This window comes from Oryx dammah, unplaced genomic scaffold (genome assembly GCF_014754425.2).
Source record: "Oryx dammah isolate SB20612 unplaced genomic scaffold, SCBI_Odam_1.1 HiC_scaffold_27, whole genome shotgun sequence".
NCBI lineage: Eukaryota > Metazoa > Chordata > Mammalia > Artiodactyla > Bovidae > Oryx > Oryx dammah.
In genome coordinates, this window is record NW_024070211.1 from 29,389,611 (window position 1) to 29,417,480 (window position 27,870).

The following is a 27,870-nucleotide window of genomic DNA, read 5'->3' on the forward strand; positions in this document are numbered from 1 at the left end:
AACAATGAACCTGATGGAGACAAATTAAAAAGCTTTACAGTGCATGTTCAAGTTTACTTAGAAATGCCAACTAAGAGCTTACCAGTGAGCCTCTCTCTCCTCTACAGGGAGGGTGGGGGTGGGAGGGTTCCTGAACCTAAGCCTCTCCAGCGCGAGTTTGCAGGTTCAAGGGCAGTACTGATGTATCCTTCATCCCTCCTTTTTTTTTGGGACTCCCAGTCCAGAAACCCAAATAAATTCTCATGTAAGATAGAAAGATTTTCTTTATTAATGACCCCAACCGTATTTCTTTAGATACAGGAGTTTTCAACTCAAATACTTAGAGAAAACAAGTTAAGATTGCATTATCCTGCAACTCATTACCAGTAACATACTGCAAAGCAAAACAGCTTGGAAAAGAAGGGGCGGGAAAGGGGAGTGAGGGAGGGAAGATAAAGAAAAGGAATTAAGTTGATCAAGTGGAATTCTTTTTTTTTTTTTTTTAATTCTTGGGAACCATGAAGTCCTTGCAAGCACAGCTCGTTTTTGCAGATTATTTTCCAAACGTGTACAAAATGGAACCAAAACGGAGAATCCCTTAAGAACCTGAAGAGGTGCAACATTAAAAGCTACGATTATCCAGTAGCAAGTGTTCCAGCCTTCAGTTGCCAGCCGCTTCCTCTTCCTGTTCCCAAGAGTTAGCGGGATGAAAACGTCTTCCCCCTTTAAAAGCAAACATTAAGTCTGAAGGTTAGTTTCTGCTCACCTTCCCATTCACCCCATGCTCTGCACTAGAGATGGGGTCAATGTTTCTCAAGCAGAGGTATGTGGGAACTCCAGGCAAGGGTTAAGGCCCAGCTTTCACAGAAACAACCCATCAGCTCTTTCTTCCTACTGAATACTTCAGGGTACCAAGTAATAAGCCCATGAGGACAGTAAATATACCAAGTTAGACAGGAGAACCACCTGCCCACAATTTCTGCATGGCCTCGATCTATCTGCATTTTAGACTGGTCTCAACCCTCTTCTGAGTAAAAGAATTTGGGGTCCTCCTAACACAGCTTATGCCTTTTCAGGCTAGCAGAAAGCAGTTCGTTAAATTTTCCCCCATGGGGCCAAAATGTCAGAAGCAGCAACCCTCCAAACTTTCCAAGCTTAAGCGTGTTTTGTGTTGTCATATGGTGACTACACTCAGTCACAAAACACTTGCCTCGCTTAAGGCTCCTGAGCCGGGGTGTCCTGTCCTACCCAGCATTCTAAGAATGGCCAACTTTGGGAATGGTTCCCAAAGATGGAGGGTACCTATCTGGCACAGAAGCCTGGAAGCTAGAGCGGAGGACTACGGGTACTAAGATTTTCCTCTCTGGAATGTCTTGCCCTACCACAGATGAAGCTAAAATATTTTGTTATCCATTCCCCAAAAGAAAGCTCAATTCCGGCAGAGCTTTGTGGAGTGCTGATGGCTGGCTTCTGATCACAGAAGGGTTGCCACCCTCCTTCATGCTGCTCCAGGTTCTAAGAACCCAGAGCAGAAGAAGGGTCCTGGCTTCTCCTGCTTAGCTTTGGGAACTCCATCTGGTTTTCAGGGTTGTTTACCTCCTGCTTCTCCTTTCTGAGGCTCACCTCTGCCAAAGAGAGGTCACAGGATGGAAAAAGGCAAAGCTGTTCTTCCTAAGTTCCAGGAAGGAAGTTTATGGATGACTGGCTCATTTCAAGGACTCATCTTTTCTTAGTCCCCCATCAGGACAGGGAGTTGTTCCTGCCCTTCCACTGTACCTGCTTTGCAGTAACCCCACACTCCAAGGCTGCCAGGCTGTGTGATAGAACCAGGGGAGGAGCCCTGTGGGGAGACACTGGGTAGTGGCTGCCTGATGGGCACTTCTCCTGAATGGACAGGCAGTTACAGGGCTGAAGGCGACAGGAGAAGTTCGTGACTGTTTATGACGCCCAGCCCCCTATTTGGTGGGCGACAGGCTGGCGGGTCAGGTTGCCTTCTGCTGTACTGGCTGCTGGCTCACCTCCTGGCCTCTACTGAATGGGGCTCTGAAAGTGGCACAAAATTGGCTGCCTCACACTGAGGGTCACCAAAATGGTGTGAGTGAGAGAAGCAAGCAGGGAAAGGAGAGGGAGAGTTGTCAACTCCATGATGGAGTTAAGAGTCTGCAGGGCAGCAAGAGCACGTGCCCCCAAGGACACACCCTCCCCGCATCCCCACCTTTCGAGTTCTGCCCATTTTAGGCTGTGCCACAAAGCTGCATAGTAGAAGGAACGATGCTGCCATTGTGTTGCCATGGCACGTGGGCACTTCTCTCTAAGCAGAGGATCCAGCTGTGGACTGAACACTCTGCGGGCTCTGGGCAGTGGGAAGAGCTATCCTAGAGAAAGATCTTTGGTATCAATTTCCTAGTGAGACAGGCAGCCTCTCAAGTACAGAAGGCAGGGGTGACTTACACTGCTCTTTATAAATGTCTGATGCTTCTGAGATTAAAAGCACTCTGCTCAGGCACCCAAGAGTCAGACCCTCTCTCTCATCTTGTTAAATGGCAGCAAAAATTAGCTTGGTAGAAGAGGCCAAGGGAAGGAGCCTGAAGGCATAGGCACAACATACCTATAGAAGGTTATCCCAAGAGTGTGGGGTGCTGGAAATGACCGTGTGGGTTGTGGGGAGGCTTAGTTCACCTCAAGACATTTAATTCAATGGGAACAAGTGATAGGAGACCAGCACCCATTGCTCTACTTGGAGAACAGGATGGCCTAAACCTTACCAGAGGGGGTCCCAAGATTTGGCACCTGGCACAGAACCAAACCCCCAGGCCCCCGACCATGCTGCTCTACTGAGGACAGTGCCTTGCACCCTTTAGGGATCTCATCATCTCTATCTCAGATAAAGTCGACCTCCTCTTTAGGCAAAATTCCTGCCAAGACTTGGACCAGGAAAAAGAATGCTTTGGAATAGTTCCAGGTCTATTTATGCAACTAAATGTTGTCAAGCAGATTATTCCATTTCTACAAGAAGACATCAAGACAGTTAAGATAGGCCTGTTAACTCAGACCCAAAGAGAACATAGTTCATCTTGGTAAAAAGGTTTGTGTTTCTTTCTGGCAGCCACTCTCCTCGATCACAGAGATGTGGAAACAAGGAGGCCCATTCAGACGTGAAAATCTGTTTGTCCCATCTTTAGTCTGCTAGGCAGCTATAGGCGCCCCGCTACCTGTCTCACCTGCAGCCACTGCCCAGACACCTGGGTCACCGACACCCATGACCTCCTTGGTAAGCTTAGGAGAGGAAGGCAGTCCTGCTGCAGGATGGTGCTACTCACGTGATTGTTTTCATTTCCTTTTTCTCGGCATCTGGGCGTGCACGGTTCAGCACCTTGAGGAAGTCTGATGTTTTCGCCCGCATACGTGTGTGAATATAGGCCTGGAGGCAAACACAATGGGTACTGAAGCAGAGTCATGTTCCAGAAAGACAGCTTTGCTCTAAGTAGCGGAAATTATCAGAAAGGTCTGGGAACATCCACCCTGGGGCTGACAGAGGGCTGTGCAAGGAAGCGTATATTCACCTCTCTGCTATGGAGAGAGATGGAGAAAGGCCATGATTCAAAGCCTCTAGAACCATCTCTGTAGAGTTCCTAGCAACAGCCTGGACCAGAGAGGACTTTACGCCATGAGCTCTGGTGGAGAGAATGGCCTGGAGCACCGGTGCTGAGGCTGCTCTCACTCACCTTCGAGCACTTGATGTGGTAGTGCAGGTAGTCCCGGAACGTGTGGATCAGGTTGATGGTGTTGTCTCGAGCACTGGCGTTGGTATGGCGAGGGAACAGCACTAGGTGGGGGCACAGACAGGGTGTCAAGGTCTAATTACACCAATGCCAAAGGGTGGAAAGCCCAGCAGCCATCTCCCATCTCGCCCTGCTTTGGGACAGTCCACTTGTTTCATTAAGGTTTTCTGCCAGTGAGTGCAAATGGAGGAGACCATGGCCGAAAACCAGGGCTCCCTCGGCAAAGGGCTTGGTCCTGGCGTTCATTCTGGGTCTGGATTCTCCGGCTGTGCACTGCAAAATCTACTAGCTCCTGCCCCTCAGAAGTCTCTCTAGAAAATGACACAACTGGCTACCTGGGTGGACTCTGGAGCAATGGGGATTAGAGAACAAAGCCTGCCTGTTGCAGACCCTTGGTGCCGAAGCAGAGTAAGCGTTCAGAGAAACTAGATCCATAGAGGATCATGTAGTCTTGGGACAAGAACCTTAGCACTCCTGAGGAGGAATGGCAGGATGAGTTGCTTTGGCTGGGGGCTGAGAAAAGCCCCTGCCACTGCCTGACCCCATGAAGTCCTGTGCAGTCAGTCACTCAGCTTCACACCTGGGCAGACCTGCACACCTCTCCCTCTGGCTTTTGGGAATCCCCTCTATCTTCTGCATCTATCCTACTCAGTGATCTCAGCATGAGCAAAGTCCTTGAGTATCAAGTTTTGTTGAAACGAAAAGAAATGCCTCCTAAGAAAGGGTGGGACCACTGTGTCAACTTGCCCTCAAGAGAAAAGAGCGCCAGGCCAGGAGATAACTATACTGCAGAGGTCCTAAGATGCTAATGACTATAAGTTCACCATCAATTTATGTACCACAAAGAGAGACATTGCTAATTAAACCGTAACAGGCTGTCCCAACCTCAGAGAGAGTAACGTGCCAAAAAAAAAAAAAAAAAAAAAAAAACCCAAACATGTAGACTAGACTTAAGGAAACCTGGTTATCAACCCGCTTATCTCCGGTAAACTGAAGCTTCTTCAGGGCTCTGGTGGCTTAAAGAACTCCAGAAAAGGGGACATTTTAGTGCTGTCAGGGTCAGTGTGTGTGTAAGCTGCGATTCTAAACTGTCAGCTGTTACCAATGAACCAGCTCACTAGGCTGAAGCAAACTGTGAGAGGGCTGGATGTGAATCTTTCCAGAGGGAAAGTGGGTAAGTGAATCACGGCTGGAGCTCTGGTCTAATGAGCAAAAAAACCCAACAGGCACCAAAGGACAGAGAACCCCAACCAGCTGCTTAGCAGGGCTTATGTGGCCCTAACCCCTACGACTTCACTCCAGGGGCTACCCTTTTTTCCCCTGAGGATTTAGATAGAACAGGGAAAAAAGGAAAATATTACTGTATAAAAATAAAAACAGCACAGGCCTTGTATTAGTGCCCCATGACATGCCTCCTGCAGTCATGGCACCGGCAACAGCAACACTCTGGCACACCTGCTTTTGCCACTCAGCCCCATTTCAACTGCAGTATGAACCCACCAAGGTGTGCAAATGCAGCAACCCCACCCAGCTCACCAAAGGTAATGTAGCCGATGTTGTCACCCACGGCGGCATCGGTATCTTTCAGCTCTAGGGGAGGTTCCCTGTGGCTGAAGAGGACCTGTGGGGCTGTGTGGCTGGCTCTGCGTCCTTCTTTGAATTCCTGCCAGGATGAAGCAAAAAGCAACCAGAAGAGAATCTGGTGTGAGATGAACAGCAAGAACAGCAACCTATGCTCTGGGGTTTGTCCTGTGGATGTGACCTCTGAGCCCTCTGACTGGCAGAGGCTAAAAATAAATGACACCTAATGTGAAGTACTGGTCTTCCCTGGTAGCTCAGCTGGTAAAGAATCCACCTGCAATGCAGGAGACCCTGGTTCGATTCCAGGCTCGGGAAGATCCCCTGGAGAAGGGATAGGCTACCCACTCCAGTATTCTTGGGCTTCCCTGGTGGCTCAGATGGTAAAGAATCCACCTGCAATGCAGGAGACCTGGGTTCAGTCCCTGGGTTGAGAAGATTCCCCTGGAGGAAGTCATGGCAACCCACTCCAGTATTCTTGCCTGGAGAAGCCCCATGGACAGAGGAGCCCGGTGGGGTACAGTCCGTAGTCAGACATGACTGAGCGACTCAGCACAACACAACGTGAAATATTACCAGTGTTGGCTGCCATCAGTGCACTTCAGATTCAAAGAGGAGAGATCACAAAGTACTTAACAAGTCCAATCTTCAAAGAGCAAAGAAAAGCACTGTTAATCCTCTTCTTTTGTTTTGGAAAAATATGCATGATAAAATTACTTCTGAGGCTAAATAGACAACAAATTGCAAAGCACCCAGAGAACCAGATTACGTTCAGGATAAGGATGACAGTTTATTAGTTTCTTTTTGATTTAATATGAAAGGAGGTTATATTTTTCAGGAAATTTGATTAAGATGTCAAGTGGAGCTCAAGTAAGAGCTCACCCTTGACAAAATGTATCCACCCTCAGCAAACTACAGAAAAATGCCTAAGGATGTCAAAGCCAAGCCATTCTTCCCCATCCTAACCTCCCCATCTCAAGCTTTCCCAATCCATACACTCCTGTATAAACAGGTAAATGATACAAGGCATCCCTGTTTCAACCCAGATCTGTAATAACAGGACTGGACTTTCCAGCAATGCCAGTAAAACCTATGGTTTAAACTCTCTGAAGGACAGAAGCATGGAACCAAAAGTTTTCCAAGGTCCCTGAGTTTTCTGAGAGTACTGAGAGCAAGTTATACAGCCCTTCAGTATACAACTTTCTTTCTACTGCTGCCCAGATATAACACTCTCTCCAACAGCCTGGGCACAGCTAGTTGCTCTCCTGTGGCAGTTCCTATGGCTTTTCTGCAAACCTCTACTGTAATATTTCACTATTCATTAGTGCATCTGGCTTCCCTACCAGGTTTTAAGCTCCTCAAGTCAAGGATTCTTTTATTCATCGCTGTATCTAGTCCTCTGCCCTTCAAAGAGACTGTCTAGCACAAGAATGAGAAAGAAAGTACCACTTCCCTAGCTGACAGTGGCAGCACACTGTAAAGGAGCAGAGACTGTACTTCACCCGCAGCAGGAGGATACACACTGATGGGCAAGCCCTCAGTAGCAGATATGTGAAGGAAGGATACCACCTGAGGAGGTCTAACGCCCAGTCGGGGAGCTTGTCTGTTTCACCCCCTGCCTCCTGAGCTCCTTGTGTAGCTTCCAAAGGTTGGTGGGAAATAAACATCACTGGGTTAGGTGAGCTCCCCTTTGAACTTTGATCCCCAAAGGAAAAACATCTGAAGAGGGAGGGAAGGATTCAAAACGAAAATCCTTAAAGCAAAGCTGCTGAAATTGCCTTTCTCTAGAAAATACCTTTCATTCTGCAGCTGGGTTGGGACGTTCTCTAACTTCTATCAGTTTCCCTTTTAGTCCCCGGCAGGGAGAACAGATAAAAACTGCCTGCCATCACTTTCTTGTGCTTCATAAGCTTCTTGAATGCTCCAGTTCACTGGTACATGTGGCGTTCACAACCAGATGGAGTATCTGTAAACCTGCGGTGACTTGGCAGCATTTTTCAGTTTTGTACATGGAGAGTGATACATTTCAGAGTTGGTTAACAATATACTGACTCGGGGCTGTAATTCAGGCAATCTCCTGCCTTTGTTTCTCCTTGGTTTTTCTCTCTTACACAACACTTAAAAGGCAGTAATCCCACCAACCCAGCAGCTTTTTGCCTTAAGAGTCTTTGTTACATATGTATCAGCAATACTGCCTCTTTTTTCTTCCTTTTTTTCTCCTTGGGGCATCACAATATCATTTCTTTCTTCCATCAAAGCACAACTGACCACAGAAGCTCAGAATAAACCCAAATATATACAGAAATTAAATATATGATAAAGGCAGCATCTTAAACCAGTAATGTAGCTGCCACTGGGACAGGCAGTAGTCACTCAGAAAAAAAGATGGCTCCACCTTTCATATCATGCACCAAGAGAAACTACACATAAGTAGTAAGATTTACACATAAACTATGAAGCTATAAAAACACCAGGAAAATAATGCAGCTAGATTTCTTTACAACCTTTCAGTAGGGAAGGTGTTTCTAACTATGACTCAAAATCTAGAAGCCATAGAGGTTGATCAATTTCACTACATGAAAATAAAGTTCTACATGAGGGAAAACCAAACAACAAAAACAACCCAAAAAGTCTAATGACTAACTGGAAAAAAAAACCTGCAACTCTTATCACAGAGAAAGGGCCAGTCTCCCAAGTACATGAAGAAACTGAGAAGACCAATAACCCAATAGAAAAATGGGTAGGGGCCACCATGAGACATCTCACAAGAAAAGACAAAAAAATTGCCTTCAGCATTAAAAAAAAAAAAGATGTTTGACCTTGTTCGTAAGAGAAAGTAGACACGATTTTTAACCTGTCAGACTGGCAAAATCCAAAAGCTCAACACCACTTTGGGAAAACGAACACTCACATACTGGAGGTGAGAGGGAAATGGCATAACCTCTATGGAGAAGGGGCTGGCAATGCTACCAAAATTACTCACTTTGCCTCAGGGTCCTCAGTTCAGAAAAATATCCTACAGGTATAATCCCACATTTATACAGGCAGCAGGGATCCTCAAAATGACATCTTCACTAGTGCCTACAAGGCAAATTGCTTTTGTCTTGTCCCTGAACATATAGTAACCAGTGGCTTCCACTTAATTTCTCTTACCTACTGAACTAACTTAAAGATCTAGTAATATAAACAATTCTAGTTCACCAATCTCCGAAAGGGTAATTATTGCTTTTCACGTAATGACTGTTGAAACGATGACATCTACCAGGTTTTCTCTGATGCTCACCAGTCATATGCCTTCAAAGCTGAGCACTAGCACATCCGTAAGAGTGGGGAATGGCCCCTCCCTGTCTTTTTCCAAATGACAGCAATAAGCATCCCTCCAAGTCAGCCTGCCAAATGACAAGGGAGGGATGGCGTTCTGACTAGGCTGGAGGTGCATGCTGGCATGGGAAACGAGGACCCACAGCAGGCAGACAGGTGACCACGACCAGCCTCCCACGTCACAGCACTCTAGGCTAGGCATCCACTGTCCTCCTTTTTCCTAGAAATTTAAAGTAACTAGGCCTAGGACAGTGCTTGATTTAATTTGGAGGGGAAAACCAGCAAAGTAAGTCCACATTACTAAGGTCATTTCAAGTTAAATTACCACTGCCTCTGAGTCTGGAGAGGGAGGAAGGGCAGACAGCTTCCTGGGCATTGCCTTTTCACATGGGGCCAGGCCTGTCACTCACTGGAGACGCTGTCGGTACAAAAATGCAAACGTTCTTTTCCCTTATAGAGAAGTGTCCCACCACATGGACTCTGAGGGAGAGCGTTTAAGTTCACATGCAAAAAAGAATACTCAAAATTCTCCTAAGGAACAAATCTCCAGTACACTCTCCAAGACAAGATCTGTTGAAAGTATAAAAATAAGTTAAGATGTTGTCTGGAATAAAATGGAAGAAGACTGGTAAAAAAAACCAGGCAAATCTAAATATATACTTCATAGGTTTTAAAATTGGGTTGTCAGTCTGGATTTAGCCCAATTTCTGAGCTACTGCATTTAATTCCCCTGTCAATTCTGCATAAAAACACATGAAATGCCTGTCTGAGGTTTACATTTAGGACCTAAGACATACATATCTATGTGTGCACAACCATACACTTTTGAAAGTTTAGTACTCTCAAATGCTGTGTCAATATTCCAATTTTTCTGCATGAAGAGTACAAAATCAGTTTCTGATTAATTAGCTTAACACAAAAAGCCACTACAGATGGTCAAATGGAGAATATCCCTTTTGAAGATTTCCCTAGCCACTTAGAATGCCTACACATAAAGTATTCTCACTAGATTAAGCACAATTATTTTTCAACTCAACCTGGCAAAAGAGGTTGTCCTGGAATTCTTAAACTTCATTACCCTGCCAAAGAACAGAATGAACATACAAAGTTGTTTTTTAAATTTAACCTCTGTACTAGACTTTGAATGCTGAGCTGTCTCATAAGAAACTAACCAGGATAGCACTTCACCAGTGAGCGAGCGCTCATGTCCTAAAGCCAGCAACTGGTTAGCAGACAGCATGACAAAGCCACAGTGGTTGTACTGTGTTAGACCTGAGTCCAACCACACCAGAAATCCAATTACAAAATGTCCTCCTAACCCCTACTACTCTTCTAGTCGATGAGCTGCTTCTGAGGGAGGAGCTCCATGGGGACCTCAGCCAAACGCCGGCCCATTCTCTTCACTGCCAGTGTGACAACTCTACACTATTAATGCATTACCTACCACCTAAGAATTTTCTCTAAACTCCATCCTGAAAAGACTTTAGGACTAATAAGCCAAGCCAACAGACCTTGCTAGAAGCTTGAAGAAAACTTAAGCGGGCAGGAAACAGGACCAAGCTTTAAATCAAAGACCCCATGGCAGGAAGCATACTTCATATTCAGTCATTTTGTTACTATGTGCTACGCTCAGTTGCTCAGTCATGTCTGATTCTTTGTGACTCCCGTTCTGTAGCCCACCAGGCTCCTCTGTCCAAGGGGATTCTCCAGTCAAGAATACTAGAGTGGGCTGCCACTCCAGGGCATCCTCTTTCAGCGGATCTTCCCAACCCAGGGATTGAACCCAGGTCCCCACACTGCAGGTAGATTCTTTACTGTCTGAACCAACTCTAGTTCAGTCCTGCAAAAGGGCTAAAACCACTTAGAAAAAAAATTCAGTGAATTTGATGGGGGACTGTTTAACTAAATCAAGTTTCAACATCAATAGGGCTGCCAGTTCTTATCTTTTTTAAAAAATGTTGACTTATTATTTAGCTGTGCTGGGTCTTAGTTGTGGCATGTGGGATCTAGCTCCCTGACCAGGGATCGAACATGGGCCCCCTTGCATTGGGAGTGAATAATCTTAGCCGCTGGACCACGAGGGAAGTCTCTTTGATGCCAAGGTATAAGTCACTAGGCCATGGTCCCCCTATTCTCTGTCCCAAAATGTCTGCTCCATACCTGCATGAACACCTTTCCAATGACCACATCGTCGTCATCCTTAAACACTGTGCTGAAGACTACTGTGACTCTGTCTTTTTTTGACTCAACGTACCTGAGGGGAACAAAACTCATGAGTAAGTACAGAATCAGAACAGGGTTTTGTCAAGAACTTGATCTACAAGTGAAGCAGGAGGGTAAAGCCATCATAAACCTTTTAATTCATAAAACAAGGTGTGCCAGTGAGACTGAATAATTATGGCCACGAAGTCAGTACAATAAATGCAAACTTTATGTGAGGCAAGAGATGAAAATCACCCAAAGTGGATGTTATGAACTTGTCTATATGGTATGGAGTCCAGAGTTAGTTGAGTCTCAGAATCCCACTTAAAAAAATATTTCTTAGAACCTATAGTCACCCTCTGCCTCCTGATTACCTAAATTACAGAAGGGGACCCAAAATATTAGTGCCTTAAAGGAAGTGCTGGATTCTCTTTTTATCTTTTGCCAACTTTCTGTAGATAAGGAGAAGTGGCGTTCTCCTTCGACAAACCATCTACATCCTGGGTTTAAGAATTTTATGAGAAAGACACTTTGGGGGGCTTCACACAATATAGTTTAAGGTCTGACTTAGCTGAATATCTTTTGGTAAGCACCTGTGACAGCCACAACCAAGTTTTAGGACCAAATTCTATCTATACTCACATGGTCTCATCATCCCTATAATGGATAACTGCCCTGTTCTCTCCTTCCTTGCCCTCTTCCTGGAACTGGAAGTATTTCTCAAAGACAGAGGCAAAACAGTTTCGTTTCAACATGCCAGCCTGATGCACGATGGAATCCTTGGATGCAGGCAGATTTTCAAGGTCGTATAGCAAAGAGACATTGTATCCTGGAGGGGGGAAAAAAAACACCCAGTAGTTATAGTAAAAAAAAAAAAAGCTTTTTGGGTTCAAATGGTATTTGATTTTGTCTCAGTGTCCATACTTTTAACCTAAGGAGAATGCAGTCCACTCCCATCTTCCTCAACGGGCAAATGATGTGAAATAAAACCTTAATTCTTGTAAAATTACTGTAAATATATACAGCTAATTAACAGATACCATGCAAAAATCTAAATCAGTAATCAAAGATGACTGATTACAAATAAGGAATGGGAGGAAGTCATAATCCTTAAACTTTTAGAAATTTAATGTTCCAGACACAATCGTGAAAGCAGGCTGAATATGCTATCAACCTATTAATGAGTTTCATATTTTCCTCTGATGGTTTATCATGCCAAGTGCCAACATGGTGAGCAGCTTGGTTGCTTTTTGATAAAAAATATACCCGCCTGCATGCCACTGTAAACCCTGAGAATAGAAATAGGGCAAAAACCTCAAAGGGAAAAAAAAAATCTGTATACACCCCAAAAGATTTATTTGTGTACACTGTAAATTTTTCCAAGTGTTTTAAAACATTTTACTTCATTTGATCTCCATATGAGTTGTATGAAATAGGCCAGATATAGTTATTCTCACTTTAGAGGGAAAAAAAGGTTCAAAGAAGCCAAGTGCCTAGGATGCTTTATTATGTAACTCAATGACTTATACCTGCCCAAAAGCCTGTAAATGATTTCGCAAGAATATCACTGAGGATCATTTCATATTCTAAACAGATGATGGGAATAATTTTACCAGAACTGTATAGACCTCACATTTCTGAGTTTCTCAGACCTTTATACTTTGTTACCATTTAGCATTTTTCCAAGAGCATTCCTGAGGTCTGTGTTTTGCTGGATCTATCCTCACTGAAAGCATCAACTGGTTATCTAAATCTCTGTTCTAGACAGGGTTTAGCACATTCTTGGCACGCCAATATTAAATAATATCAATCACCCTTCCATTTTGGGTACCTGAAAACCAGATAAACAAATGGACCACAAGATTAGATTAAAAAAAAAAAGAAAGAAAATATTTAAAGCTGGGGTTTGTTAGTTTTAAGAAGCCAAATAAAACAAACTAAATAAAACTGTAACTGAAGCCAGACTTAAGTATGGCTTCCAATATGATGAACAAAACACGATGTGAATGAAGAAAAGTAAAATCTAGTATGGCCAGCCGAGTTTTCCAAACTTGTCTAGATAAACCCATAGAGAAAAATCCAGGTTACACTCTGCTTGTTCTGATAGATTTTAGGATCTGAGTGGTGACAAGCACATCCAAGGGTTCCTTTATGTTTTTCTGCTCTAGTTATTTTTCCTTCTGAAATTCCCTGATTCCTCTTGGAGCTTACACTGTTATTTATCTTTTGGCTTTTATTTCTGAGGTATGTTTGTACCATCAATTTGGGAAATAATAAATTTCAGTGTTCTTTATGGAGTACAAAGTTCTCATAGACAAACACTCCAAGTAACAAGTTACATTCTGAAGGCACTTTTCTTTATTAGATACTTTGTTTCCAGAACAGCAGATATGAGTCAAGGGAAGGTATTCTAATGAGGAGGTGAGGTGCCTTTTTTTTTTTTTAAAGTAATAGCTGTTAAAAACAGACAGATACACTTTCCTTTTTAGAAAGATTTAAGTCAAGGTACCAGTCATAGGATCTGAGTAGCAAATATTACATTCAAGCAGTCTTACACCTTGGTCCTCACTATGGGGCGTGGCTATAGAAACTACTACTTAATCACAGGGATAAAAATACTGTTCAGTTTTTTTCCTCTTTAAGCTTCTTTTAAAGCTGTATAACAGCTCTTCTAATTAAGGAGGCACAGATCACTGATTAGAAGAATGGATTATAGGGGCTGAAATTTCTATTTGAAAAATGTGAAAATAGCTGTGAATATTCCTTTTCCTTCTCCAAATGTGCAGTGTACAAAGGTGGTTACTGGGGGCTGGGAGGGAGAATCAATGCTGGCTTAATCTTCTCAAAAGGCATGTTAATCACTATGAGCAAACAAAGGTGGCCCTCTGGCTGAAACATTAACAAAGAGTCATTAGATCTTACCCAATAAATGTTAAAAACAGCATACATCAATCAACTCTGTGTGACAACACCAATAACGTGTATCCATTACTGGACAATGCAAAGCCCCTTACAAGCTATGTTTATGGAGACAGCTGAAGTGGGACCCGAACTCATGCAGAAATATTCATAAATAAGTAACATTCAAACAAAATCTGTAGGCTAAAAACAGCATAGCACAAACAGGACGAATCTCTTTCCAAGTCATTCCATAGCCATTCACATTACTACATACCTGATTCTGGATTTACCAAGTAACTTCCGTACACCCTCTTTAATAACTAGAAAATAGAAAAACAAGTATGTTATACAAACACATACCAATAAGTATGTTAATTCAAAGACCATGAAAATTTCACTATTTTCAAAGCACTGTGCATGCCAAGTTTTTCCTAAGCCAGCATTCTTCCTAACTTTCAAAAGGCAAATGGGAAATAGGATACAGGGAGGGAAGAAGATTTATCTGAGTTATCAAGCAAATTACTCACAGAAGTTCGATTAACTCTAAAAGGTTAGCACTTGGTCACCCCCTTTATATGGTCTGTTCTCCTCCAGATCTTATATTGCACATAATTACCCTTTTTTCCCTCCAAGAGAGTAAAAGAATGCTGATCTCAAGTGAGAATAGATCATGTTAGTTATCAACCAAGTATAGGCCAAACCACTAACTCAGGTGAATGAAACGGTAAAACCAGAACTCTGTCAGGAACTGATTCCAGTTAGCCTGCTTATCTTGAATGCTTTAAAAAGCAATGGATAATTCAGTCTTAGCCAGTTATTTATACTGTGGGGGGTCTACAGAAGGGTGTACTCTCTAAATGATTTTTTCTCAAAACCAATTCTTACAGCTGGCTATTTTCCAGCTTTTTTGGAGTAAATGATAAAACAAGAGTCCCTTTTACACCTTCTTATTTTTTCTCTAATGGTGTAATTGCTCTTCTTGGTAGGAACTGCTCTGAGGCTGACATGGTTTAAGAATCAATCTTTTTATTTGGGAAGGAACAGTTCTGACTTAAATGTTATTGACACGTTAAGCAGGAGAACAGCAGTTATTTGGAGAGAGAGAAAAATTAAAGTCCCTAGAATTCAGTAACCTCTTGGTATTTAATAGTCTTTATTATGTTTTAGAGGTAAGACACAGACAGGTCTTATTATTTGTCTCATTAAAATCTTGAACTTAGGGAGGGAAGGAGTCAGCATTATTCCACACGAAGGCAGAATTGAGGCCAAAATATCAATACTAACCCCCAGTCATATAACAGGCTGTGGGATTTTGTCTCTATGCATCCAATTTTTAACGGTGTCACCACAAATATACTAATCATGACCCTCTTGCATTTTCTGGGATACCAAAAAAAGGGGTACTCAAATCTAAGATAAGTTACCAAGTTAAAAGTGAACAAGAGCACAAACTTGCTTTAATTGTAAGAGTGGTGTGTGTGTTTTAAAGACTCTCCCCAGCCAGAGAAAAGCACCAAGAACACAGACAGCACCAGAGTGGGGGCCCATGCGAGCAGGGCCACTGTCTGGTTCACTCCTGCCGCCTCAGAGCCCGTCTCCAGCACCGGGGGACTCAGATAATAGAGCTGAGCAAATGTTAACGCTGTTCTTCTCATCTTATTTTCAGTGTTCTCTCCAGGTTTTTAAAAAACACATACGCTATACAAACCAGGAGCAAACCATTTATTTCATGTCCCATTTTAAAGAATTATCATATAGTGCATTCTTTCTCCTCATTCTTAAAATATTTTTTAGTACTCCACATATTTATTTAACCGTTATCCTATAGCTGGAAGAAAGCCTCAACAGGCAAAACCTGGACAGCAGGGTGGACTTCACAGCATGAATCCGTGATCACACTTGTTTATGTAACAGCAAAGGGTAAGTAATGCCACACCTAGTTTCTCTTTGGTGACCACACACCCACTGTGAGGTATCTCTTACAGAAGAGGAACTGAAGGGAGAGGTTCAAGGTCATAGAATCTATTCAGGGCAAAAAAAGTAGCACCCATGTCCCATTAATAATTTTAACTATCTATAATTCTGTACTATGTGTACTTGGAGGAAGGGAAAATCAGATGTGGGAGAAACCACAGCTCCTAGTTTACGTCCCAAGTTATTCAGTTTAAGCCCAAGACACTAAGTTAATATTCTGAGATCTAAGCAGTTCTTAGAACCAAAATTATACCAAGTTCAACTCCTCTGCTCCCTCCTCTTGGCAAAATCAGCCAACGCTTCCTAGTTCATTTCACTTGCACTTTTAACCGTGATTCACTTTGCGCCCCCTCTTCCAACCTGACACCAGGAAATCAGACCTTCCCACCTGGCAGCTGAGCCTTTCTGCTTCGAAAAAAAGCCTGTGATAAAGTAACAAGCTTCCTGCGGTTATCACAGGCTGGTCACTGTTTAACCAGCTCAGGGAGCCATCTACCCTGCACTCTGCTGCAACACAGCCAATGTTCCCTATTCCACCCACTTGAGTGGGCTGGTTCTCTGACCCTTGTGATAGCTACAAGAACAGCAATGTATTTATTCTGGAGTTCCACTGTAGAGGAAAGCACAGACTGGAATAGAGATTTAAGAAATCTAGCTTAACACTTTCTCTCCAAGGAGTGTTCTTACTGCACCAGCGTCTTTAAAGAGAGGGGAAGGTCTAGGGGAACTGATCACACCGTTTTTCAGTTATCTGTTCAAATGTTCAACAGTTTTTTCTAGGTAGTTGTCTTCTACTTCATCTAAAACAGGGCCACCTTAACTGCCATTTATTTCCTCTTGATCTTCATCTGGTAAAGAGTTAGCCGGTCTCACTTACATTAGTAATCTTTCAAATGCGTTAAAAGACTTAAGTCTTTCTCCTGAGGCTCTTTCTTTTCAGGTAAAATAACCCTGAATGCAAATTTTCTAAACCATTCTTCTTCTCTTGAACTTGAGGCAAAATCAGAGAAGGTTTTAGCTGTTCCTTTGAACTTACAGGGCAAACCAATTGCATATGAAGAAGTAAGGGAAGTGACCGTGTATGGCTCTAGGTATCTGGCTTGGCTAACATTAATTTTAGTTTTTAGTATCAAGATTTTGATCATATGCTTTTGTTAAACAGCTCTTTCATCACATAAATTTTAAATAAGTTAAAAGCTACTACTCTCAGTAGCATGGAAACATATACACTACTGTATAAAATAGATAGCCAATGGGAATTTGCTGTATGACTCAGGGAACACAAAATGGGGCTCTGCAACAACGTAGAAGGGTGGGAAGGGGTAGGGGGTGGGAGGGAGGTTCAAGAGGGGACATATGTATACCTACGGCTAATTCATGCTGATGTACGGCAGAAATCAACACAATATTGTAAGACAATTATTCAATTAAAAATAAATAAACTTAAAAAAAAATAACAAACTACTATTACTCTCAATCAGAAAGAAAATAGAAATGGCTGTATCTTCATTCACCACATTAAGGAGAACCTACTCTGTTAAAACTAGAAGATACTTGAAAACTGATTCAGGAACTGAGTCATACTTCCTGCTTTGAGACCCAACCACAACGTGCACACACTGGTGTAATAACATTTTCTTTCTTCCATAAATGGCTCTCCCCAGAGCAAATATAGTTCAACAGGAACCAAACCTATTGAAAGAAGTCAGTGAATAAAGCATGGCCACCAAGAGTTTCTCAACACATGGACACCCTTTCTTATTTCCCCTAAGGTAGTCATAAGGAAGAAGAGATACAGAGGCTAGTTCTAAAGAGCATTATATTAACAAGTGTAAAGGGCAGATTTGTTCCTAAATTTCTAGAATGAGAAATTAAGCCTGTAAACTTTAAACAGACCAGAGGTTATATACCTGCTTCACAATGTAACAGAAACAGAACTGAATCCATCTCAGTCTTGCCATAGCTATTTTTGTATTGGTCAAGGAAAAGTATTCTTTGCTACATTTTTTGAGAACTAAATCTGTTTTTGTTTTCACTTGTTAGAGAACATCTTTATTTCTTCAGTGTAAAAAACAGTCAAGCAGAGAACCAAAACCCTTTCTGAGAAACACCCTTCTTTATGACTAACGGAAATGGAAGTCAGGAGCCCCTGGTTAGGTGAGCGAGCCATCCAGAGTGGCCAGTGCCAGCATGGATGACTCAGTGCCATGGGTCTTCTAGGAGTGGCAAATCGCCAGGAAAAGGTGAGGAGGAAACAAGACTCCCAAGGAAAAGTGATGTGGAACTTACCTCATCAGCACCATGTGCCTGAAGTTCCTTGTAGAATTTCAAAGAAATACTGACCATCACTTTTGTTTTATCTCCATTAGGATTTGAAATATGATAGAGGACTCCATCAAAATCTGCCAGGAGAGGCAAATAATCTTGCTTAACTTGGGAATGGGGAGTAACATCTCAAAGTGCCTGCCTACCTGTTGCAGGGCACAAGGAAGTCTCCCTTACAAGTAGGCATGCAAGTAAAATGATGTTCATTTAAAATCCATGTGGAAAATCAGTAGAAACACTGAGATAAGAATTATTGAGTACTCATCTCTTTTCTCTAAAATTACAAAGGTATTTTTACTTTAATCATCACTTTGTGCTGAAAGAATTAAAAAAACAAACAAACCTTTATTACAATGTATTTGAAACATGTATAAAAATATAATACACAACGAACCCCTATTCTCATCATGGCTTCAACAATTAATCAACATATGTCCATATGGCCAACCTTGTTTTCACTTAGACACAGCCCTTCGCAATGATTTATTCTGAAGCAAATCTTACACATCAAGTCACTTCACCCATAAATATTTCAGAATACATCTCTAAAAAAAAACCTTAACCCCAATTCCACTGTCATGCCTAAATTAAAAAAAAAAAAAAACAATATTAAATATCCAGTCAAGCACTGAAATATTATCTCAAGAATTAAAAAAATATATTGTTCTCTTATTTGAATTAGGATTCACACAAGGCTCACACAGTGTGTTTGGCTAGCTCTTAAGTTCTTGAAACCTGGGGCTCTACATAGTTCTTGAAACCTGGGGCTGAATGTCATTATAGGGAGCTCTGGCATTGCTAGTTAGCAGGAGGGGGAGGGGATGTGGCCTGGCCTCCAAGTCAGAGCTCTTCAGAGCTGCAAAAAGTTTTCCAAGATCACCTGGTCAAGCATTCCCATTTTATTAATAAACAGCGTGACCAACGCTTCAAAGTTCACAGAGCAAGTGAGTAGTGTCAATACCCACTTCTTTCTAGGAAAAAGAAAGCAGTAGCCTCTCTCTCTGACTTGTTGAACAAGTCTCAAGTATTTTTGTAATTCTCTACTCCTCTAAGTGCTAGGCAAACTAAGATGATGGCTAAAGATAATAACATAATATTTCCAAATTTAAAAAACCTTAGTTTGTACTACAAAATTAAACCCAAACTTTTAAAATATCAGCAGGCAACTTTATATAGCTCACTAAATCCACGAATAATGATCTAAAATAAAAGCCAGGAAAAAAAATCTGACAAGCTAGGAGCCCAAACGTCAAAGCTTATTTTAGGAACAATTTTCTTTTCTATTTTTTAATATTGTGCCTTCTCTTAATAGGTGAGATAAAGGATACTTACCTGCAAATGTTACTTCTACAGCTTCTGGTTTGTTTCTGCAAAATGAAATAAAAGTCCTTTAGTTAGCTAACTATATTGCTGGGACTTCCCTGGTGGTCCAGTGATTAAGACTCCATGCTTCCAATGCAGGGAGCACAGGTTCAAACCTTGGTCAGAGAACTAAGATCCTGCATGCTGTGCAACACGGCCAAAAAAAGGGTAATGAAATTGCTGCTTGCCTTCAGGGAGACTTGCAAAAGGCTCCTGAGCTTTATTTAAGATTGGACAACCTTGATCCAGGTACACAATTCATTTTTTCATGCACCTGAATCTCTACTTACTAATGGTGGAAGTCTGAAAAAAAGGAAGGACAGATAAAGCTTGTTTTGCAGCTTGAATCTCTGCTGTGGTTGGTGCTCACCTTCAATTCTTAACTCCTTAAGACCACGATAGACACGTCTGTATATATGACCCACAAAATGCCTTCTTTTGGTTGCACTCTCAGCAGGAAAACTGCTGAACAGAGAGCAGAACAGTTTAAATTTACGTAAAGTGAAAGGATGAGTTCAGGCCACAGAATGATGCAGTCCTATTCCATTTCAAAGACAATCTGAAAGTCTTCCTACACTGTGTTTCCCTCTTCCTTACATCACCTAAGTACTCACCATTCTCCTTTGTGAAGCCCTCTTTGGTTCTACTCTTTTTTTGGGGGTGGGTGGGGGGTGGGGGTGGTTGTTTTTAAATTTCAGTGTTGCACTTTCATACAAAGTGTAGCACAAAGTAATAGCAAAATCACTGAGAATAGTCAAGACACCTGTTTTCCAACTTTAGCCTTTTCTTCAAGACCACCTTTTCAGACAAATTAATGCCTGCATTTCTTCATTTTCTCACCCACTCATCTTTAAAATGGGAGAACACAAATGATCCTACCTACTTTACACAACTGCTAAAGAAAAAACAAGAGAACAGACATGGAAGAACTTTTCCTGGGAGGCACTGATGGTCTGCCACTTTCACTGTGATTCCCAGCTGAGCCTGGTACATGGACTTCTGTTTAATAAATGCTGCTGAGTTATTAACCCAGAAAGCATGACATATATCCAGTTAAAAACAATAATGGTCAATTAACCTCCAGTGAAAAGCTACCTCAAATGCTTTCCTCACTTCTCCTCAAAACTCAATGGTAGGAAACCAATGAAGACTCCATAGTTTTATTAGCTAACACCCTATAACTCAAATGATTCCACTTTGTTTTATAGGCCAGCAGACAAGATATACACACTTTCACATTTATTCTTGCCTAACTTGCTTAAGACCTCACCATCAAATGTGTATCTCTTTTACTATCTCCGCTCCCTCATCTGCAGAAGGAACCAAGACTGAGCCGCCCTCCAGAGTTGCTGGGAAATAACGGAATAAATAACATGGTTTATGACTGTTAAAACACTGCTGCAAAGCTAAACCATACCTCTCAAGGAAACTGGTTTCTATTTAACATATGTTAGCCCCATTGTAAAACCAACCTATACAAATCACATATTGAGTTCCACCCTGCTTCTTCAAAGCCATCCATATGTGACTTAGGAAAAGTACTTTGGGTGTCTGAGAATCGAAGCATCAAGTGGGTTTATGGACAAGCAGTGAGTTCAGGATATGATGAAAAGAACTGGATAAAAATTAAAAGTTGTTTCTGGTCTTTCATTTGAAACTGTAGCCTGGTGACCAAGGTGATGAATGACCAACCACCATTTCTCACTTCTAGAAAAAACAAGAGCAAAGGAAGAAGTAGAAACATTAATCTATGGCCCATCTGAATGAAACATTAAGAGGCTGCACAAGGGGAGGAAGCACTGAAACACATTTTCCCGAGGAAGGCTGGCTGTGCCAAAGAGGCAGGGTGGAGGCTTCTAAAAGCCCATGTTGTATCACTTAGTAGGAGGCTGTTATTTTTTTTAACCTTTAGGCTTTAAGTCAGCCACAGAAGGACTGAGTTCCTCACTTTCTCACTTCATCAACCAACCAAAAAAAGATCAACTGTAGATAAAAAATCTTAGGGTTCCAACATTTTGACTCTGAAATTCTGAATTTCTCTAGGTCATGAAGTTACCTGAGCACTGACCCCACTGGGAGAAGTCGCTAAGATCTATACTAAGTGGTTTGCTGCCTGACTTGGGGATATTTGTCATATCACTGCCATTAATATTTTAGTTTGCTATTTATGGCTGCACAGAGGTCGCAGAGAAGAGAGTCAGGCTGTTGAGGAGAGGACTGGGCTGAAGGAGTCCTCCTGAGAAGTCACCTGGGGGTTAGACTTCTAACTCTGTCCCCAACAAGGGGACTGCGCTGAGTGGGAATTATACCATGACAGGGCCGTGGCTCAAGTCCAAGACCAAGTGTTTTGTGGTTTAAAAATCACGGAGCTATTGGGGAATAAAGGGCTTCCCTGGTGGCTGAGCTAGTAAAGAGTCTGCCTGCAATGCAGGAGACCACATGTAGCACGGGAGACTGGGGTTTGATTCCTGTATCTGGAAGATCCCCCGAAGTAGGAAACGGCAACTTACTGCAGTATTCTTGCCTGGAAAATCCCATGGACAGAAGCGCCAGAACATTACAGTTAATGGAGTCGCAAGAGTCAGACATGACTTAGCGACTAAACCACAAGCAACCACAGACAGGAATAAGATTGGTCTGGGAGCAAGTGTACTCTTAACTGGCCAAAAGACTGTTAGTCACTCAGTCGTGTCTGACTCTTTGGGACCCCATGGACTGTAGCCCACCAGACTCCTCTGTCTATTGAATTCTCTAGGCAAGAATATTGGAGTGGGTTGCCATGCCCTTCTCCAGGGGATCTTCCCAACCCAGGCATCGAACCGGGTCTCCTGCATTGGAGGCTGATTCTTTACCATTTGAGCTACCACAGAAGCCCCTAGGCCAAAAGGGCAAATAGTTATTTCAGGCAGTGAGAGTAAGTTTAATCACAAAAAAAGCATGTCTTTCAGAGCTGACTCTTTACCTCAGGTTCTGTCGCTTACTGTAGCCACAGCAATGATACTTGTCGGCAAGCCAAAGGTTCCTTTTCTAGAAAATGGAGATTAAAAGCCTCTACCACACAAAGCTGCTATGAAGACTAATTGAGAAGCTACATGCACAGCAAAGTTTCCCAACAAAGGTCTTATGACTCAGCTACAGATATGCTGAGATCCCGATCCCACAGCCCTTAGGGCAGCCCAGTGGCAGGATCTCCAGGCTAGACCATTCACCCAGATGTGACGTACCATAACAAGGTCTGGAATCACCAGGGAACGGTGCCTATGCGATGCTGAATCCCTCTACTCCCTCAGCAACTCCCAAGAGCCCCAGTTCTGTCAACTGTAAATCAGAGCTGCTATATGTAACCCAGGCACATTTGAAATGGAAGGAAACCATGTCAAACAATCAGGAACTGGTCACCAAAACAAGGAGAAATGGAACCATATTAGTGTCAGACTACTGCAATGTCTGGAATCCTAGAGTAAGCCAGGTGGGTATGTCCTCGGGGTTATTGACAGGACAGCACAAGACACTAAAACATACTCAATTCCTTTAGAAAACATTTCTTCCTCTTTTTCTAAGGAAGTTTCTAGAATGTCACTACAGAACTCCTGGTAACTGTTACTATCCAATCCTCTTTTCTCATTAAGGATTTTGGAGTTTCTACTCCTGAACACAGCCAGTTCCTTGCTGTGCATCTATGTCCCTCTTCTTGTTACTGTTTCTATGAGCTCAATTAGAAAAATTATTGAATTCTGCCCATTATCTCATCATAAAGGTTTTGATTAATCTCCTTTAAGTCCTCTCTAAGGCTCCCATCATCCTTTTTGAGCAAAGCCTACAAAAATGGATCATATTAGGTAAGAGAGGGTCCTACTCTCTTAAGATATGTCTCAAAATAACAAACAGGGTCTAAAAGCTGATTCACACAATGTCAGAAGAATAAACTCCTAAAGAAAGTAAGAACCATTCTATTTGGCTTCATCAAACGTGTACTAAGCTGACTATACACACAGTAAGAATTCTGGGGAAACAAAGATGATAGAACCATAGATCCTGCCACTAAGAGTTGCAGGTTTGGTACACACAAAAGGAACACAGCGCTGGGGCCTCATGCCCAAAGTAGTTCCAAGGCTGCCAGAGAGTGGGCAGCAGTGTGTGACTACAGTGACCGGTAAAAAGACCAACCAGATCATCTCAGCAAGTCAGCCACTACATCCAGTTTCTTCTAAATGCTTAAACAATGTCCTAATTCCAAATCACTTCTCAGCAGTCTGTCTCCCTGAGGACATATGCAGCGTATTTGGGAATGAGAAGGTATCAGCAAGATTTAATTTATTCCTCGCTCAAATTTCTCCTCCCACAGTCCTTGCCCACCCCAACTGGCACGGCTTGCCTACTGAGCTTCACTCCCCCTCACAGAAGAGCTCCCCACAATATGCACAGCTGTGGCAAGGAGCCAGCACACACTTAAAATCAACAGCAATTCGCATCTGGCAGCATTTCCTCAATGTTGCACTCCAGACTAGAGTGAAGTTGACAAGCCTAGCTTTGGAGGCTATAAAGATGCTTGGTGTGTATACGGTAACAAAAAAATTAATTTGCCAGAATACTTCTTTAATTGGGAGCTTAAGTAAGAATTTTTAAATGGCTGGAAAAAAAAAAAACCAAAAAACTGTTGACAAGACCTGAACATGAGGTTATCTGCAGTGTTGTGCAGTTTCTTAATCAGTGACAGTCTCTCAGTTTGGAAGCTGTTGAGAAGACAATTTACCAATAATTATCACTTTGTGGGGATATAGGAATCATTTCAATAAGCCACCTTCCCAAGAGTGTGGTGGGAAAAAAAAGAAAAAGTAATTTGCCTGGAATGGCTCTCAGGCTTTGTCAAAACTGCCTCCAAGTTAAAAGGTTTTCATGACCAAATATATTCTTAAGCAATTTATGACAGAATTGCTTTACTCGAAGGAAATTTAGACTTTTAGAAGGATGTCACAGGCAAGAAGATCCAGCAAGATAATCTGAGAGGCATCATTTTTTTTTTTCTTTCTTGTTTCACACTGTACAACCCCCTTCAGAGCTCACAGCCCACAAGTAAGGAGGCTGGGCAATGGTTCGAGGCTCCAATTTACTCTGGCATGGGTACACTATGAGAGGCCCACAGAGGAGGACCTGCCATAAATCCATTACCATGCTCCGAGAGGCATCACTTAAAATAAGATCAACTTCAAAAGGAAAATTAGTGTGTTCTGAAATATATACCGCAAAACTATTTTTAAGACTACCTCATGCTCACGTTTTCAGTAGCTGCAACAGGGCTGTCCAAGGGACTTTCTGCAATAATGGAAATGTCCTACATCTGGCTGTCCACATCTGGCTGCTTCTAACCACGTGTGGCAACTGAGCCCCAGAACTGTGGCTAGTGTGACTGAGGAGCTTTATTTTAATTCACTTTTTTATTTCAACCTGACTAGCCACATGTAATTATTGGCTATCACCGGGCATTGCGGAGCTGGAGGATTCACTCTGGGGAAGGCTGCACAGAACCTCATTTCCCCAACTGGGAAAAGCAGGGCGGAGCTGACCTCTCCCAGCAGGTTCCCACAATGGCCAAGCCTTTCCAATCTCAAAGGTTTCTCCTTAGAGCTACTGCCTTTCTTTAATCTTTCTCTGATCTCCACCCCAAAATGTGTCCCCCCTTAGGTCCTCTGTAATGCTGCCATACTCTTAGAAAGCTCCCCCTTTCCTGTTTCTGCTTGGGGCTGAGCACTGAGAGAACCCTGTCAATGTTCATGATTATCACACCAGTTATTATTCTCTAAAAGTTCTGGCTAGGCATGCACCTTGATAAATAGTTAACTACTTGATAAATACTTAAAGACTTTACTGCTGCCTCACCTTACTAGTATGCCTAGAAACTTCTAGGCTTCTTCTAGGTGTTACATTTGCAATCCCAGGCAAACCCTACCTGTTAGGCTGAATATCACGGTCTCTTTTCAAAGTGATTTTCAGCAGAGTGTGTTCTGAATCAACTTACTTAAAGTCACATCTCAACTGGAAGACAGGCTAGAAAAAAAACCTTTGCTGCCATGCCCTAAGATTCAACACTGTTACAACATATACTTTGTAAAAAAAATGTGGAGAAGTTATAAATTATGCCTTCCAGACTTGTGTGACTACTTACTCCCAGATGAAATAGTTAGTAGCTCTTTTTAAGAGTAATGTTCTAAAAGGAAAAGAGCTGAAGCTATGAATAATGGGCTACATTTCAGAGTCACAAGTTATTAATAAACAAGCAGATGTGAACGTACTCCTACACTACAAGGCATGCTTCTACTTGAAATGCACAGGCATTTATCTTGTAGATCAGCTTATAACCACTCAGATCTCATTTTTCACTAGTCTAAACTTGAGAATTCACTTGAGACAAGCTGTGAAAATGCAGAAGTTAATTTAACTTCCTCCTCTGTGCTACACTGCTCAAAAAAGTACACAGCAATCACCCAAAATAAGCCACTAAGCTGATTCGCTTGAGCATTTAAAATGCAAAGGAACTGGTAAGTAAGGCGGAAGACAAGCAGCAACTCAGCCTAAAATATAAGCAACTGCAGCCCCTGGCAGGAAACAGTCACTACTGCTCACTGTTGCTTCAAGGAAAGCTGTGCTTTGTACTACAGATAAAACCTGTGGCCTTATAAAAGAGATAGGAGACAATATATTCAAGAGGCAGGTAATAAGTATTTTTTTTAAATGCCTCCAAGCCACAAGTTCATTATGTCCACTTAGAAATTCCCTCCACCAATCTTGTACCATCGGTGGCTCTCCAAGCACTTACTTTATTATTAGTTCCCAGTTCACCAGAAACGGTTTGCACTATTTCCTCAACTGTGTAACCAAGATGTGAAGTTCCCATCCTCACACATGGGGAAATGAGGCAAAGGGACTGGCCACAAGCCATCAAAAATTAGAAGTTAAAACCAATTATTTGGTTCATGTATTAAATATTACATTAGAAAAGCAAAGCAGCTTTGGGGGAGGAGGTCGTCTTCTATTGATTCTTGTGTCTGACACCGAAGGCTGCCTTAGAAACATGTCCTAAAGCCCACTTTTTAAAAGGCCAATGGTTAACAAACAGGTCTTATCTGAGAACTTTATTATAGACTCTGGAGGCTTTTAAGTGTGTATCTGGGCCGGAATGACTACAGAAGAAATCACAGACCCGGGGTATGGTACAAAGATTTAAAAGATACCCAGATAGAGGACAGTGAGTGGGGAAAAAAGAATCAGGACTTCAGAAGAGCGATAAGAAAGGAGTGTGGATATGGGGGGGACTATTAACTTTGCTCGAGAAATGTAACAAAATGACCAGTCTCTCTCACAGTAGGGTTCGGGGAAGTAAAACTAGAGAGATCAACGGGTTTTCCGGCTGCAAGGCAGGGCCTGCCTTCAGTCTTCTGCTCCTTTAGAAGAGAAAAGAGAAGATGGGGGTGGAGAGCGAGAAGATGGGTGGTGAATCTGGGCTTGCCACCTTCTTTCCTCCTCCAGTGCTGGGAATTCCTGAAAACTCCTTCCAACCGAATCCGAAATCCCAGAGAAATAGGCTTTCTCTGGGTTCTGAACAATGACGGGGAATACAGAGGGAAGTGGTCCCCAGCTCGGTCCAGAGGGCAATGAGATCCTCCAGCGGTGAGTTCCGGCCCAAGCTCCCCTCACGTCCCACAGGTCTCCTGACCTTTGGCACGCGCACTCCTGTCCACTCTGCTTCCGCATCCCTCCTCTGAGCCTCTCCCCACGCATCTCTGCCCCTCACCCCACCGCGCCCAATCACCTCCCACGTCTAACCCCGCCGGGGCAGTCCTCACACCCGGCCAGGTCTCCCACCTCCCTCCTATGGGTCTGGAGGACTGAACCATCATCAGGGGTCAACTCTTGCCTCCCCCGCCACCCACCGGCCCCAGGCGCGCGCTCACCCGGCGGCCGCGTTCTCGAACTTGAGCGCGAGCGTCTCCTCGATGATGCGGTTGTTCACCTCCAGCAGGATCATGGCGGCGGCTGCCCCGGACAGGGGAAGGAGAAACAAGGGCGGGTGAGGGTGGGTAAAGGAGGAAAGGACAGAGGGAGCGGCCCTGCTGCCCCTTGAGGAGGGGGGCTGGGTGGGGTAGGAGGTTAGGGAAGAAGGGGAAAGGGACCGGGGTGGGAGAAGCGGAAAACCTGTGCGCTGGCCCGCGCACGCACTGACTGTGGAGACACCCACCCACCCGACCGACCTGGCCCCTGAAGCCTGAACCCGCCTGCCGAGCCGCCGCCGCCGCTGCCGCCTCACCGACAAGCCTGGTCCCCGCCCAGCCCCCGGCTCTAGCCGGCCACTTCCGCTCTCACACCCACTTCCGCTCGCCGCCCGGACGCGCGGCCCCGCGGCGCCATTTCCGCTCCGACCCCTCGTGCACGCGCACGCAATCGCGCCGGG

The 27,870-nt window shown here is 43.2% G+C and overlaps 1 protein-coding gene and 1 non-coding gene across 2 annotated transcripts; both read right to left on the bottom strand.

The window, feature by feature from the left end:
• Positions 1-245: 245 nt before the first annotated feature.
• Positions 246-27,836, bottom strand: ARPC2 (actin related protein 2/3 complex subunit 2). Its single transcript, XM_040228380.1, has 11 exons — positions 27,671-27,836; positions 27,374-27,455; positions 19,395-19,429; positions 18,027-18,139; positions 14,038-14,083; positions 11,505-11,691; positions 10,821-10,914; positions 5,298-5,424; positions 3,705-3,805; positions 3,300-3,400; positions 246-702 (listed from the first exon to the last, which is right to left on the bottom strand). Exons 2-11 carry the CDS (start codon positions 27,445-27,447, stop codon positions 678-680), a joined length of 903 nt encoding a protein of 300 aa, XP_040084314.1. The 5' UTR covers positions 27,448-27,455; positions 27,671-27,836; the 3' UTR covers positions 246-677.
• On the bottom strand, positions 24,462-24,598 carry LOC120855212. The gene has a single exon (XR_005719181.1). It is a non-coding gene; the product is annotated as a small nucleolar RNA SNORA42/SNORA80 family (small nucleolar RNA).
• Positions 27,837-27,870: the final 34 nt, after the last annotated feature.

Coding starts and splice junctions, on each gene's coding strand:
- ARPC2 (XM_040228380.1), bottom strand. CDS start 27,447: ATGATCCTGCTGGAGGTGAACAACCGCATCATCGAGGAGACGCTCGCG. Junction 18,140..19,394: donor TGTAGAAGTAACATTTGCAG/GTAAGTATCCTT, acceptor CTCTCCTGGCAG/ATTTTGATGGAGTCCTCTAT. Junction 3,806..5,297: donor CATCGGCTACATTACCTTTG/GTGAGCTGGGTG, acceptor GCCCCCACCTAG/TGCTGTTCCCTCGCCATACC.